The sequence below is a fragment of the Cricetulus griseus genome (assembly GCF_003668045.3).
Source record: "Cricetulus griseus strain 17A/GY chromosome 1 unlocalized genomic scaffold, alternate assembly CriGri-PICRH-1.0 chr1_0, whole genome shotgun sequence".
NCBI classification, from domain to species: Eukaryota; Metazoa; Chordata; class Mammalia; order Rodentia; family Cricetidae; genus Cricetulus; species Cricetulus griseus.
The window spans coordinates 189180569-189197954 of NW_023276806.1; the positions used below are offsets into that span (position 1 = coordinate 189180569).

Below are 17386 nucleotides of genomic sequence, written 5' to 3' on the forward strand. Positions count from 1 at the left end.
TCCAGGCTTATGTCCAGCTACCTTCTTTATATAACCCAGGGCTACCTGTCTACAGATGTTACTGCCCACAGTAGGCTTGGTATCCGGCATCACTTAGTCATCAAAAATAGCCCCTCAGAAATACCCACAGGCCAATCGGATAGAGGCAATTCCTCTGCTGAAGTTCCCTCTTCCTAAGTGTGTCAAACTGTCAACCAAGGTTAACTATCAGTAGCTACCCCTCCATACCTGTAAGTTCTTAGAGAGAAAGGACATACCATTCTGTTGGAAAAGTTAGTGAAGTTCTCAACCAACACCTGCTTGATCATGGCTGGCTCAGAAATGACAATATACATCCGACGGCCAAGATAGTACCTAGGAAGGATCAAATAATTTGCTTTTAAAATATGTCACTTTTACCCATTTCTCCTACCCCCTCCCCCAAAAGGACTCACAGTGGTTTAAAATGGAGGGTGAACAATGAGTGGGAATAAATAGTAGAGATGAGAGATTACAGCTCCAGTGGCGAGCAACAATAGATTTGTGGTAAAGTGTCACCAAAGCGCTTCCCATCAACACTTGCAAACTGCCACCTTGTCCCAGAACTGGAAATTTAGATAAGACACGGTCCCTGACTCAGGCAGCGTATGGGCTGAGAGGAGAGACAGGCCGATAAATGTCAATGAGCTGACAAGGGCACCTGAGATCCAATGGTATGATGGAGGGGAGATGGCAGAGTTCTCCAAACACCAGAGGCTGGCATTTTAGAGCGAAAACATTTATACTAATTCTACACTGAGTGAATAAGCAGGTGCCAGAGAGAACACGGAAATGATTAACCCTGCTTGGAAAGGCCGGGCTTTGTGAAGGGAGTTCAGCAGATACAGCATCTGAGAAGGGGAGGGCAGCCTCAGCCAGTCACCTGCTGCTGGTGAACTCTGGCCAGAGGAAGTGCTTGCATACATGGTTTATCTTTATAAAAGTACTGAGGACCCAAACCACCAATACCCAGGGCTCCGCCTGCTTGGGTAGCACTGTGAGTGGCTGGAGACTGTGCACAGCAAAACTGACTAACAACGGGGCCACAGTGCCAGGCGTGTTTCCAGTGTAAGAGCTGACACATTCCTGGGTATAACCGGCTGGCTGGTGTAGCCTGTTCAGAGCAGCAGGGGTCAGATTTTAAAAGGGAAGTCCCATTTTAAAAGCAGCTGAGTGTGCTCTAGCGGTCTAACTCAGATTTCATAAGCCAAAATGATGTCCATTTAATAAACCAAATGAGGGGGAAAATAGGAAGAAAGGGGCTGGTGAGATGGCCCAAATGGCAAAGTAACCTGTCACACAAGATGAGGACCTGAGTTCAGATTCCCAACATTCACGTAAAGAAAGACGAGTGTGACCATGTGCCTCTAGATTCCCAGGGCTGGGATAATGTCATGGAGACAGTGGGCTCCTAGAGTCACTGGCCAGTTCGCCTGTGAGCCCCAGGTTCAATGGAATGATAACAGAAGAAACTTCATAAAACAAAGACCACCTTGTCTCAAAAACTGAAGTGGAGCGTGATTAAAGGTGACACCCAATGTTGGCCTTTGACCTCCACACATGCACTCACACGTGCCCAGTCTTGAGTGAGGTACACAATATACCACATGCACACACACACACTTTTTTAAAATTTTATTTTGGCTTTTCGAGACAGGGCTTCTCTGTGTAGCTTTATAGACGGGGCTGGCCTTGAACTCACAGAGGTGCCTTCAAGGTGTGTACCACCATTGCCAGTTACACTTTTCCTTTTTAAGAAAAAAAAAGATTTATCTGACATCCATCAGGCACTCAGAAAATATTCAACCAAGTGATCACATTTTCCAAAATCATTAGGGAAGTCTTTGGACCACAGGAATCCAACAGATGTAGTTCAAGGAAAGAGAGGCCACCAACTAGTTTCTTACCGTTTCTAACCATGAACACTGAAAATAATGCCATGTGGCCATTAACCAACGTTGCTATAAAATCTGTGGCAGGCATCATGGAGACCTCTGAGGACCAGCGAGAACCAGGCTATAGATGCCCAGCTAAGAACAATGGACACTTCCAGGACTCTATCCACACTGAGAAGAGGTTGACTCTCAGGACTCTGTCCACACTGAGAAGGGGTTGAGCCCCTTGCCTCCTCCCAAAGCAAGGCTTAGTGTGCTGTAAATCACCTTCATCTGAAGGCGTGCTAGACGAAAAATCCCTCAGTCTGAAAAAGACTAAGTTAAAAATTCAAGAAGCCAAATGAACCTCAAAAAAGGTAAACACAAAGAAACACACACCAAGACACGTCACAAACAAGCTTCCAGAAGAAAAATGGCAAAAGAAAGAAGAAAAGTCCTTAAAATAGCTCCTTGTAGGGATATTAATACAAAGGACAGCAAGTTCTCATGAGAAATCATGAAGACTGAGACTCACAAGATAGCTTGGCAGATAAGAGCACTGTGTAAACACCTGAGTTGAGATCCCCAGAGCCCAGGTGTGGTAGAGTGTTTCTACAATCCCAGTGTGTGGAGACAGGAGGATGGGTGGCTTAGCTTTGGGTTCTGTGAGAGACCCAGTCCTAAGGGAAGGAGATGGATAGTGACGGCAGAACACATACGAAGAACACACAAAGCAGGAAGGGAAAGGTAGTTAGGTGTGTATGTGGGGGGGGGGGCTAGGGGACTGGAGAGATGACTCAGTCAACCTGTTTGCTGCTGAACTTAAAATAACTCCAGCACCCATGGTGGGTGGGGGAGCTGGGCATGGCAGCACACACCTAGAATCCTAACATTGGAGAGGTGGAGATGGGAGAACCCTTTGGCCTTGCTGGCCAGCCAATCCTGCCAAACAGTGAACTCCAATTTGAGAGAAAGACCCTTCTCAAAATACAAAGTTGAGAGAGATAGACTAAGACATCTGGCATTGACATCTGACTACCATGCACATATGTACATTGCACAAGCTTGTATACACGCACAGGTCAAAATCCTGGCGGTCAGAAGGAACTGGCATGTTTTAGCAGGTACAGGCCAGAGATTTCCAGTATCTATCTGGTGAATGTATCTCTTAGGTTAAAAACTGAATTTTAAGAAGAACAACTAAGAAAATTGGTTACTAGTAGATCTTACCCTCAAAGGAAGGCTAAAGGAGACTCTCCACTGGGAAATGGAATGATAACAGAAGAAACTTCATATAACAAAGACCACAGAATGAGTGAAACACAACAGCCTATCCCTCATATGCTTCTTAAATACCCTGGATGGCTGAAGCAAGAGCTAAAATCTCATCAACTGTGATCAACATACTTGGAGGGAAAATCTGGAGACAGCTACATTCTGGAGGTAAATCAAAGTGGAAGGCTGCTACATGTCACTGGAAGTGGTAAGGCAGCTGTACTCATAGACCAAAATAAATTATGTATGCACATTCATGCAACAAATGATAGAAACATTTTTTAAGATTTTATTTATTTATTATGTATACAACATTCTGCTTCCATGTATATCTGCACACCAGAAGAGGGTACCAGATCTCATAACGGATGGTTGTGAACCACCATGTGGTTGCTGGGAATTGAACTCAGGACCTCTGGAAGAGCAGACAGTTCTCTTAACCTCTGAGCCATATCTCCAGCCCGATAGAAACATTTTAATGACTCAAAAATAGAGTGTGTGATGGCTCAGCCATTACGTAAGCTTGTTGCACTTGCAGAGGACCTGGGTTTGGTTCCCAGCACCCACATGGTGGCTCCCATCCACTGTTAAGTGTCCAGGGGACCTGATGCCCACCTATGGCCTGCACAAACTCCCACACATATCCACAGGCAATAAACAGAGAAAGAAGAGCAGCAGGAAGGAACAGAGGACAGGAAAGGGAGTGGCAGAGGACACAGGAAGTGTATGTGAAAATGTGTCATGGAGCCCATTGCTTTTTATGCCGACAAAAATATTAACCAAAGAAAAACATGGTAACAGTGTGAACAGTTCTATGATCCATAATTTTAAATTCATTCTCATCCAAACTACCACAATAAGTATAATTTTAGAAGTTTAGGGAAACCCCACACAGAACCAACTAGGGATGGAGCCCAGTGATAGAACAGTTGCCTAGCTCTAGAGCTCCTAGATTCATTTCCCATCATTGCAAAACAAACAAAACAACAATAACATGCCTGGGTGTTGGTGGCACACGCCTTTACTTTAATCCCAGCACTCTGGAGGCAGAGGCAGGTGGATCTCTGTGAGTTCGAGGCCAGCCTGGTCTCCAGAGTGAGTGTCAGGATAGGCTCCAAAGCCACACAGAGAAACCCTGTCTTGAAAAACCAAACCAACCAAACAAACAAAAAAACCCACAACAATAACACACGTGTGTTGATGAAAGAAAACACACAGAGTTGATGAAAGAAATCTAAGAGCTCCTAAGTAAATGCAGAGACAAAGCATGTTCATAGGTTGGAAGACATGATACAGATACAATCCTACTTAAACTGGCCTGCAGACATGTTGTATTTCCAATCAAAATCCTACCAAGAATTAATAAAAACATGAACAAACTTACTCTAAAATTTGTTTGGGAAGACAAAAGATTTAGAATAACTGATTTTTTTGTCTTGAAGAATGAAGCAGGAGAAATGGGTATGCCAGGAACTTGACTGTAGCAGTTGAAACTATGATGTTGGCAGAGAGAGATAGATACATGCATGTATCTTCCACACACACACGCACACACACACGCACATGCACACGCACACACACACACACACACGTGTGTATGTATCCATGGATAAACTCTGAATGATTTCTGTGCATGAACTGGGTTCACCTGCTGGTTTTGCTAACATGCTGCAGTTTTACCTGCTTGTGTGGTGTAGATCACCATGGGGTAAACCAGATAAAGAAGACACTGGAATCCCCTGTGCATTTTTTGCTTATTTGTTTGCAAATCCCTGTGCATCTATAATTATTTCAAGCTAAGGTAACATTTTACAAGTCATTTGGGAAGTTAACAGAGTTTAAAGACACAGATCCGTCACCGGCCAATCCTGTTCTACCTGTTCTAGGGTGGGCCCTAGAAACCTACAAAAGAACTAGTTCTCAGATTCTGATTCTAGAAGATGGGGCCACCCTCCTAGGACAGTGGCTCAGAGCCTCAGCAGCTGGCCAAAGCCAAAAATGGAGCACTCAAGGAAGAATGGGCCTCATTCTTCCTAGTCTCAGGCAGGGGTGGACCAGTCACTGCTTATCTTAACAAGTTCCTAGGGGATTCTGGTGCCATTGACATTGGGCCCCACCTTACAAATCTTGATCTTTGCCTAAGCAGAGGGCTGGCCCATTTTCATTTCCTCAAATTCTTAGACAGTGGGAGGCACGTATATTTTGGCAAGATATTTGTATTGAGTTTCTTAGGATCAAAATAATTTTGTACACCCTCTGGATTTTTTTTAAAAAGCAAAATAATACTTGTATATTCTGGTGGAAGAAGCCGCCACGGGAGTCTTTCTGTATTTTTCTAGTAATATTACTAATGCTAAAACCAATTTTGCAACAATTCCTTCCGAATTGCCTCAGAGCTGCTTTATGAACCTCGAGAGGAAACTGGCCCCATTTTACATGTAAATTGTGTAATCTTGTGAATTTATGCTGATAAAAATGCTCATCTGTAGTTTGAGGAGCTCCTGGCAAGATCTTAAACAGGAAAAATGTATTTGACTTATACAGGTGTGGCTTTCCTTCCTAGAGCCTGGGATGGTTCTGCCATGTGTGTCTGCCCACCTCTTGTCTTTGGGAAGCTGTCCTCCTGTCCCGTGGAGCTCTGGAAGCACAGTTAATTACAGAACCACGCCCCCCTCAGTTCATGGGATGGATTTAATCATCCAGGCGTGGCCAAGCACAGCATCCCATCCTTGGTAACTGATCCACACATGATCCAGCAAGCATTGGGATTTTTTTCCACAGATCCTGGACATGAAGTGTCATCTTCCCCCTGGAGTGCCTAATCTCCAGCCTAATACATGAACTTGGGGCTGTGGGGATCATTTTCCTTCCACATGGAGAGAACCTATCTGCAGAAGGGACTGAGAGATACCCACAGAGATTGAAGATACCAGAGAGAGACTGTCTAAGAAGCACAACTTCAAGCTCCAGCCTCTGCCCCTTGTATGCCTTCACTGGATCCCACAGGCTTAAAGTATGCTAGTTTGGCTTGGGTTTCTATCATATATAATCCCCAAACCTGAACTAGTACTGTTAGACCCCTGAAAACTCAAGTATTCGGGGTCCCAGGCCACGTTCGAGGTCACCCCAATCACCAGGCGGATTCGAGAGCTTGCTGCAAACTGCACGAGGCTTTATTGTAATTTAACGAGCTAACCCCATGTTAGCTCGGGTCTTTCACCCACCCGCCATGGCGGATGGCTAGAAAAGACGGCTTGAAGCCGCTGCGCATAGATCTTTATAGGGCAGCGTAAGGGGAGTGTCTAGGGGTACGCACAGGCTCACGATTGGTGTGCCTCCAGGCTTGGAGGGCTTGCCCTGTGTTGATTGGTCAACTGGTTGTTATGGCTCATAGGCCCTCCCAGGGTGGTTGCTATGCTCTCTACGTCATTGCTGTGCGCTAGTCCGTAAAGCACACCCAGGGTCGTAAAGCATAGCGCCACCAGCTAACTTCTGATTGGTTCCTTGTCACAAGGCAGGAATCTGACTTTCTAGTGACTAGGTCAAGGTCATAGAAGCACATGTTCGGCTGTTATGGCTTCCGAAAGGGAAGCTGGTTCCTTCAGTACAGTGTTATTCTACCTCCAGGAAACTTTCTTCTAAATAATAATAATAATAATAATAATAATAATAATAATAATAATCTCCGTCTTTTTTTTTTTATACGTACTTTGGTTTAAATGTTTCTCCCAAACCTTTGCTGTAATCTAATCTCCACTGGGAGCCCTCAGAGGCATGTCCAGGTGGTACCTTCAGGGATGAATTAGGCCACAGAGGCTCAGCCTCAGAACGGATGGTTTGATGTGTTACCCGGTCCGTTAAAAGGATACTTTGGTACCATTTCCAGGATGCTCTCTTCTCACCGTGGGTTGCTTTGGACTCTGCAGAATGTCCATCAACACGGGGCTCTGATCAGTTGCAGCCCATCAACTTCCGGCCTCCCAGCCTCCAGAACTGTGAGAACTGGATAAACCCTTCTTCTTTATAAGTCATTCAGTCTGAAGTGTCTTGTGATAGCAAAAGAAAATAGACCAAACTGGTGTGTATGTTCCTGCTTCCTAAGGTGGTGTGGTACAGTATGCCTCGGAAGTTGGCAGGCAGGGGCTGCACTTATTTGTCACCTGTTACAGGGAACAGTTTTAGACACAAACTCCTCAGACTCTCTATGCTGCAGCTGAAACATGGGAGTGAAATTGAGGCAATCTTAATTCACTGTGGCTTTACATCCTACCAATCCTGGGAGTCTAGAGGGAAATGAAATTACGGTTCTTCAAAGTTAAGCCAATAGGATACAAAGAAAGATCCCAAACCTTGAAAGTGGTCAGTGATGTGTGGCTAGGTCATTGAGTCCTTCTTAGGAACTTTGTGGTAACCATGGTAAGCATCAGTGTTCGCTTCCTGCCACACTCTGAGCTTCCTTCACCACCTCTATTGCTGCAGTAAGAGGAAGTCATTCTACTCACTTCCGGAACAAGAAACCAAGCCTTGGCCAAGACAAGGACTATTTGGCCCCTGCCTCAGAGCTGTCCTTCTCCGAGATGTCCAACTTTTCCTTTCCTCCCCGGCTGCCCTGGTCTGTAAAATCCAGTGCAAGCAGATGTGCAAAGGGCCGGGGAAAACTCCAGCTACACTGTCAGTATCTCTTCCCCCCTCAACAGACTGTTGAGAGCGGATTCTTGTTTAATGGACCAAAAACCCCCTTCCAGCCTAATTAAGGAGGTGAGGTCCTGCTCCCCGATAATCCAAGTTGCACGTTGACTACTATAGGGGCAAGAAATTCATAACCGATTACTCATTTATATTTATTTATGCACATAATAATTTGCTTATTCAATCCCAAAGCACCTGGTTGAAGAGAAAATGTAGGCGAACCAGTGAAGTATTGTGCAGTTTAAAAATAACACTTGTTTGACTTGCTTAATTAGTGGTTTTCTTTTCCTTCTTTAAAAAAAAAAATCAAAAAACAAAACTGACCAGTCTAACCAAAATAGCCCAGCTGCCTTCTTTCTGGGAACCACGACAAACAAGACTATTGGCATTAGCCTGGGGGCCAACTGGCTTTGTTCCAGAAGGCCTGCCCCTGGCAGGGGTGCCAAAACTATAGGGCCATTCATGGGTGGGAGTGGGGGTGTGTCACTCACAATCACACAGAAAGATCCAGGCTCCACCGATAGATAGAGGTGCACCTTGTAAAAATAACATTGTGATCCTGTTACTAAAGAATAGTCAAGCCCAGTATTAATTAGTACATCCAAGAAGTATTTATTAAGCTCATACTCTGCCAGGCATCCAGCTGACAAAGTCTTATTAGCATGGACATCTCTCTGAAGCAGGGAGTCGTGGGCACTTCTCCTTTTCACACTACTTATTTCTGTAATGTGCCAGCATTTAGCAGAAAGTGTGTGACTTGACGTAGGAAGGGGTTGTCCCTAAGTTGGCCTACTGAGGCTATCAGGAGTCAAGGTGAGGTTGACAGTGCTGTCTGCGGGCACTGGAGTTTTGGGGACTCAGTTCCAGGCCTTGTTTGCAATTAACATCTGTGCCACCTTGGATGGATCATGTCCATCTTGAGCCTGCTTCCTTGATAAAAGAGGTCATGGTGAAGGTCAGTGGGAAGTTTGTCAGCACTAAAGCTATGTGTCCATGTGGCTAGCGGACAGTGACGGCCCCCATCTATGAGAGATTGAACTTCTAGATGCTCACAGGGGATTAGGAGGTTCCGGATGAAAGCCTGACACCCCCATATCAGCAGAAGGAATATGAACGCACGCATGACTGACAGAGCTTGCTGCGTACCACTAGATATCAGGCTTCTAAAAAAGTCTGTGCCTCGCTAACAACCTCACTTTCTAGCAGTAGAAGATGCCACAAGGCAGTTGCTGTCCTGGCCTCACACCTCACCTTTGGCTGGAAATGGGAGTGTCAGGAAGCTCCATAGCAAAATGCTATGGCAAGGACTGTGACGAATGGCCTAGATGCACAAATTCCAAGCTCAAAGAAAGTAAACTTGAGGGTTTGTAGTTCCTGAACATTTGGCTTAAGCAGCTCCTCCTGGGCTAGTAGCAACTCTGGGCTAATGGCACTCCTGGGCTGATGGCCCCTGGGGTAGTGGCTCCTCCTAGTATGGCAGCTCTGGAGAAGCTATAGTTTCCATATGGCTATGGAGGGTTCTAGAATCCCATTCTATCACACCAACTGTGTTTGGGCCTTGCCACTTTTACTTAGACTACTGCAGTGGCTCTCAGTGGGGATCTGCATCTCCAAAGCCAATCCCCATTAAGCCAAACCTACCTTTTGAGGACAGAAGGTGACTATGTAACCCCACTCACTGTAAGATCTGATGGGTTTCTATTATTTGAAACGAGCTCCAATGTTTTGACCTTTAGCTCCTGGCCCTTCTGTTTTCCTACCAAAGTTCATGGATTCCTTATTGACTTAATAATTTTATAGCACCTCATAGGCCAAAAGAATTACTTAACACACTCTTGCTATTTAGTATCAAAGTCCACATGATAAGTACAAGTTCTAACAACTTAGTGAACATTTACACACACACACACACACACACACACACACACACACAGACATGCATGTACTCAATGGATATACAAGATTGGAAGCAGTTCTTGTAGAGACCAATAGATGTCGCTATATTTTTCAAAACCATTTATAATATTTAAGAAAGACCCTATGTATTAATTGTGGCACCCTGGGGTGTCTCAGCACATAGTTCGAGAATTACAGCCCCTGACTCTTATTATGAGAAAGTTGTTTGTGGTCTCCTAAATTTGCAGTCTGTCTCCATATCTCTTTGCTTTGTGCATATTTTCCATCCAAAGTGCTAATTAGCATGGGAAAACCCTACAGGCACTCAGCCCACCCACCCTGTTCTTGGAGCCCTCACTCTTGCAGTTGACTTTAAAAAAATATTTATAACTCTTTGAGAATTTCATGTATTATATTTTGATCATATCCACCCCCCAGCCCCAGGCCCACTCCTTCCTTACCCCTTCCCAACTCCATGTCCTCTTCTTTTTAAATAGCCCTCTAAGTCTTCATTTGTGCTATGCCCTGGAATGTGCTCAACCTACTCTGGCCACAACCTTAAAGAAAACTGACCCTCCCTCCTCAAGATGTCATCAACTGCCAATAATTTGTTATTGATCTTGTACATGTCTTGTACAGCAATAGCTGCTGTGAGTTCATGAACATAGCAGTCCTGTCTAATCCACAAGACGTTGTCCCTCTCTAGTTCTCCCTGACCTCTGCTCTTCAAGTCTTTTTGCTGCCCCTTCCTTGATAGTCCCTGAAGCTTGTTTCTGCTCTTTGACCAGTTGTGAATTTATGTGTTAGTCACTATCCACACCATGAAATTTCTCTGATAAGGTTTAAAAGCTGCACTTGGTTAGAGAGCTACAAGCTTGGAAGGCAATTTAAAACCTTATCTCTTTAAGTAGAATGACAGTAGAAGATTCACCCTTGGAGCCTTTGGGCTCCTGAACCATGGGTTCTTGACCAGAGTTTCAGTACCAGGCATGGATTTCATCCTGTGGTGTAGGCTTTTAATCTAATCAGAAAGTGGGTAGTCAGCTCCATAACATCTGTGCCACTGTTGCAAACACAGGCATGTCTTGACCTGCTTGTCATTATTACATTTCACAGGGTTCATGCTTGGAAGAATTGATAATACCCCACCCCACCCCACCAAGCATAGTACCTTCTAGTACCCTGAGAGCTAGCCTGCAGGGAAGAGACTTCCTACTTAGCGTTGATTTCATTTCTCCATGTCCCATGACCAAAGTATATAGTGTTTTCAGCTATAACTCCTGAAGCTCTTAATCAATCAGAAAATCCCTCTATTGATCTCTGCCACACCACATCACACTGATACCATACCTATTTAGCTATTGGCTCCTCACTGCTCTGCAAGTTCTTGGAGGACAGAGCCTTTCCTTCTTTTTCTTCTGGAATCTCCAAGAAGCCAGCAGAGTACAGGTCCATAGAGGAGGTTTGAGTTGTCTCTCTGATGCCCACATTCCTACCTCTGAAGGACCCAGAGAAGATTCAATACCGCTGAACTTTCTTTTCTTGACTGACCTTTATCCTACATTCCTGAAGCCATAGTCCAGGCCATTCTCTAACACTTGGGGACACCCTTTCTGCAGACCTCTGACTGCCTTTATAGCGTGTGTACCCGCCTCCCTTCAGCATACAGAGAAAGTCTGAAATGTAGATGGACAAAGAGTTCACTGCAGGGAGTTGGATGTTCAGAACCTTCAAATCACCTGTGACCTCAAACCAAGGCTTCTGTCAAATATCATCTCAATCAGTTTCCTTGTTGTGGTGATGCTGAGATGTGTTGCCCAGAGGTCTCCTCAGGGAACAGTTTGCCATCCAGTGCAGAGACAGCTATTGGCTCCCTGTGGTTGGCTTCAGCTGCAGGAAGCTTTCTCACCTGAAAGCCAGCATCCAATGACAGAGCATGTGACTGACCATTTCATCCTGTTGGGAGATGCCCCTGACAGTTCCTGTCTTCCTCCCAGCACAGACAAGAATGCCTAGCAAACATGCTATACACCAAGCCCATCTTGTTGTTAATCAGGGGACCAGCCTGTGAGACCTGCTTCAACCAGCTCCATAGCTATGAGCAAGGACGATCACCAACATCCTGAGCCCAGGAGACAGGACTTTACTGTGTGTGGTGAACTGTGAGCCATCTCTGTCTCCTTGTCCAGCTTCCTGCTTCCTCCCCCACAGCCCCATCTTCAGGACCTTTCCCAAATGGTTCTTACCAAGTAGAGTGCACCTTCCCCTTGTGTTCCCTGATGCTCTCCACGAGGCCATAGGCAAGTACTACCTCCTCCAAAATACCTTCACAGCCTAGATCCCATGCTCCATTCCCATTCTGTTTTGGGAGTACTATCACTTCCTGCCCAGATTTCTCATGCACCTTGGACACTGTCTGTATTTTCCTTTCAAATTAGGTGTTAACTTTCTTTGAGAAGAGAGACAGGAATGAAACTCTGTAGCGGGGAGGGATGATGGCCTCTGCCACCACCGTCATCTGAGCACTGCACAGTCAGATATCACTGTCAAGACCCCACCGAAAGAAGGGCCAACAGGGAGCATTTATAGAGACGGGACAGCCATCTCCTCTGCCTTGTGCCATTGGGAGATCTGGGCAAAAATCTTGAAGAGTCAAGGAGAGGTCACAAAGTGGGTGTCCTTTCTCAGGATGAGCAGAGAATTCATGGTAGAGACCATTGCATTTGGGTCTGTTGGGGACACTGTGCAAACCCTTCAGAGTATTGAGGCCACTGTCTCGGTATCTGGTAGATGTCACAAGGCTTGGATTAAAGCAGGTTTTCACCCTTCTTGAGAACATTCCTGATGACTGCTAGGGATATACATGTGGTCTCTAGGTAGTTTTTTTTTTTTTTTTTTTTTTTTTTTTTTTTTTTTTTTTTTTTTGCAGATTTTTTTTTATTTGAATTAGAAACAAGATTGTTTTACATGACAATCCCAGTTCCTTTCTCCCTCCCATCCTCCCCTACCACCGCCCCCAACTAAAACCCTACCTATCGCATATCCTTTTTGCTCCCTCTGGCTTTCCATAGGGTGTCATCTGAGTCTATCCTATCCTTTGGGATAGGGCCTAGGCCCACCCCCGTGTGTCTTGGCTCAGGGAGTATTCCTCTATGTGGAATGGGCTCCCAAAGTTCTAGGTAGGTTTCTAAGCATCACTGACAACAAGGAGTTAATGGGGTCTGGGGTCACATATGAAGCCACCCTAGAAAAGGCCAGAGAACTATGGATCCACTGGGAGAGGCCCCGAGAAGAGGAAACACCATTATGTTTTTCCCTGTGCTGCCCAAGCTCACACCACCCTCTTTGTGCTTTCCTAACCACCCCACCCCATCTGCACCCATGGAAATATGGGTGGGGCTTGCTCTGGGAGAATGGGGCTGGGCAGTGTGCATAGTGTCTAGGCTCCCCCAGGGGGGCTGCCTGTGTTTCCACAAAGGTCCAAAGCTTGTCTGCTGGGAGTCACAGGTCCAGGCAATGATCTACTTCTGAGTCTGTGGCTCAGACACAGCTATTCTCCATCGTTTCTGGATATAGGCAGGAAGATAGCCTCCCTGGCTCCAGCCCTCAGAGTCTTCATCTGAAAGATGAAGCCCCCCACTTCTGATGAGTTATGACTACATTAAGATACAGTAAATCTCTAAAAACAGAGCAATGGATACAGGAGAGAATTGGGCAGCAAAAAGGAAAAAATCTGAAACAAAACCTATAACTATAAACCTCCCTCCTCTATCGAGTATATCCGCCCATTTAATTTATTCAGTTAATAAAACGTATTCCCCAGAGAGGGACAGGCAGAGGTAAGCTGCAAGCCAATCTGCCTGTGTGAGTGGGGTATGTATGTGTATCTCATAACAATAAAAAAAAAGAGTAATTAAGAGATGTATTGGAGTGTGTAGAAACCCTGAAGGACACTGAAGATTCCAATTCACGTTAGTGTCCTTGTGCAAATTTAATTCAATTGGGAATAGATAAATAAAAATAAAGAAAAAAATAAAAACAAATCCAGAACAGATGTTAGGCAAGTGATTTTTTTCACAGTAAGAATCATAAACATGAAAAACAGCCTATAAGGCAAAGTTGTTGATGCCAACAGCATCAAGCTACTAAATAAATAGTTGGATGGTACCACAGGGACAAAGAAACATTAAAATAGTCATTTGGCTGTCCCTGAATATTTTTGCCTACATGTTACACCCAGGCATATTCTTGGTTACTAGAGGGAGATTGTGTGTGTGTGTGTGTGTGTGTGTGTGTGTGTGTGTTGTGTGTGTGTGTGTGTGGTCTGTCTGTCTGTCTGTCTGTCTGTCTGTCCCATTATATAGATACATATAGACTATACATTTACTTGAAAGTATATTGCAAAATCACCTGCCACACAGGCTCAGAATATAAATAGAGACTTTGGTAAAAGCATTGTCTCTTCTGTGAAGACAATGAAGCCAGAGGAAGAACCCAGGGCTGGGACATTTTAATAAGAGATTCAGACACAACTGGGGAGAAACAAGGGCAGAGGGGACTTTAAAGCATAAATAATAGTATTTTAGAAATGGAAGTAAGCTTCAAGACGATCACACACACACAAACACACATACACACACACTACACACACATACACACACACAGACACACACACAGATACACACATACACACACACCACACACACCACACACACACATAACGTACACACACACACACACACACACCACACACACCACACACACACATAACATACACACACACACACATACACACACACACCACACACACCACACACACACATAAAGTACACACACACACACACCACACACACACATAACATACACACACACACATACACACACACACCACATACACACACACACACCACACACACACATAACATACACACACACACACACATACACACACACACACACCACACACACACATAACATACACACACACACACTCACACAGACACACACACACCACACACACACACATAACATACACACACATACACACTCAGACACACACACACACACACACCACACACACATAATATACACACACATACACACTCACACAGACACACACACACCCCACACACACATACACACACACACACATAAAGTACACACACACACACCACACACACACATAACATACACACACACACACACACACATACACACACACACACACCACACACACACATAACATACACACACACACACTCACACAGACACACACACACCACACACACACACATAACATACACACTCAGACACACACACACACACACACCACACACACACATAACATACACACACACACACACATACACACACACCACACACACACATAAAGTACACACACACACACACCACACACACACATAACATACACACACACACATACACACACACACCACATACACACACACACACATAAAGTACACACACACACACACCACACACACACATAACATACACACACACACACACATACACACACACACACCACACACACACATAACATACACACACACACACTCACACAGACACACACACACCACACACACACATAACATACACACACATACACACTCAGACACACACACACACACACACCACACACACACATAACATACACACACACACACATACACACACACACCACACACACACATAAAGTACACACACACACACACCACACACACACATAACATACACACACACACATACACACACACACCACATACACACACACACACATAAAGTACACACACACACACACACCACACACACACATAACATACACACACACACACACACATACACACACACACACCACACACACACATAACATACACACACACACACTCACACAGACACACACACACCACACACACACACATAACATACACACACATACACACTCACACAGACACACACACACCCCACACACACATACACACACACACACATACCACACACACACATAACATACACACACACACTCACAACACACACACACACACACACACACACACACACACACACACACACTCCATAGCTAAGAAAATGAATACAAAAAAGGAGACAACTGGATGGGAGGCTCCATCCCCAAGAACACCCCTCAGGAGTTTGCACTAGCACAGACCTTCTCTGGAGACACAAAATGAGAGGACCCACATATCCACAGGCGGGGACACAGGGAGGACCCACACGTCCACACTTGGGGACACAGGCCTGGCCTTGAGCAGCTGTGGAGGGGCTCATGGTGCATATGGTCTCCCCCAAGATGCCCACCGATGACAAAAAGGCCTTAGAAACTCAGGCCAGAGGAGTAAAGAAATCCGTTAGACTCCTGGATCCTTGCTGGTCTTACCTCGGGGCTCTGGGTGGCCTCTAAGTCCCACACCACTGGGCCTGTGATGTAGGCAGCTATTCAGGTATGTGGTAAAGGTCACCAAATGGCTAAAAGATCCAGGGGACTTCTTGACTAAGAGTGTCGGGTTAAGACCAGATGATGGCTTCTGAAGTGTTCTTTCTTGTGCCCTAAGCTGACCCCAGAGAGGTAGCCTCAGGCAAATGGCAACACTGTGGGAGCAAGGCATGATGTGGCGACCAGCAAGGACCCAGCCAATGTCCCGTGTGAATGGAGCCCACTGGCCCCACCAATGCATCATTCCTCTATTCATCCTGGGAACCCTCAGATGGCCTTCACAGTATACATCAATTTTGTGCTTCCCTGGGTTAACTCCCGACAAGGGCCACTGTGATCCCTCTTCCTCTAAGCTTTGATTTTTACGAGGGCTATCTCCCTGTTCTTTTTGTCTTCTAGAAAATACCAGTCACCCAAATTAGCAAAATAAGATCTTCCTAACGTTTGAGGTTTCCTTAGGGGTACATTTATTGCGTAAAAAATATGTACCAAGTGGCAATTTATTTAGTCACTCAACAAATATTTAACAAGCACCTGTTACGTGCTAGGCGGTTCTCTAGGTACTTGGGATAACAGGATTGGCAGGAGATAACTTCTTGTTATGGAGTTTACAGCCTATCAGGAGGACTTGACAATGAACAATCCCATTGCCTGGTACAGAGGCAAACATCCTAAGGCAGGGTTGCTCACAGATTCCCGTGAGCATCAAGAGGAAAAGTGGAGTAAGAGATTCATATATGTGGCTGGGCTTTAAAACAATGTTTAGGTTAGCATACACAGTAATGGCTTCATCCTGGCATCTTCATACACGTGTCATTACAGTTTGTTTTCATTCGTGCCCTTCCTTGACTGCCTGCTCAGACACCTGCCTCTCTCTCTCTAGCCTGTCCCTTTCCTTCTCCATTTGTCCCCTCCTTTTGGTTTTCTGTCAAATGTCTCTGTCTCCCATCTCTCTTTAGATCTTTTCTTCCTTTCCTGAGATTCCCCTTTCTAAAGTCATGACTTACAAACACACATATGTAAATGTTCATGTTTACATATTTGTATACTTTAAGTTTAGTTTCCACCAGACAGAAAACATGGTGCAATTGTCTTTCTGAATCAGGCTGATTCACTCACCATAATGGTTTCTAGATATGTGTGTTTTCCTGCAAATATCATG

At 45.0% G+C, this 17386-nt stretch overlaps 1 protein-coding gene across 3 annotated transcripts in view; it reads right to left on the reverse strand.

The window, feature by feature from the left end:
* Tbxas1 (thromboxane A synthase 1) overlaps nt 1-17386 on the reverse strand; it is a 220928-nt gene that overhangs the window by 110634 nt on the left and 92908 nt on the right. For all 3 annotated transcript variants that reach the window (XM_035450475.1, XM_027391510.2, XM_027391508.2), the window contains one exon: nt 258-354. In XM_035450475.1, the coding sequence (XP_035306366.1) occupies nt 258-354 (97 nt within the window). The remainder of the gene's footprint in view (nt 1-257; nt 355-17386) is intronic.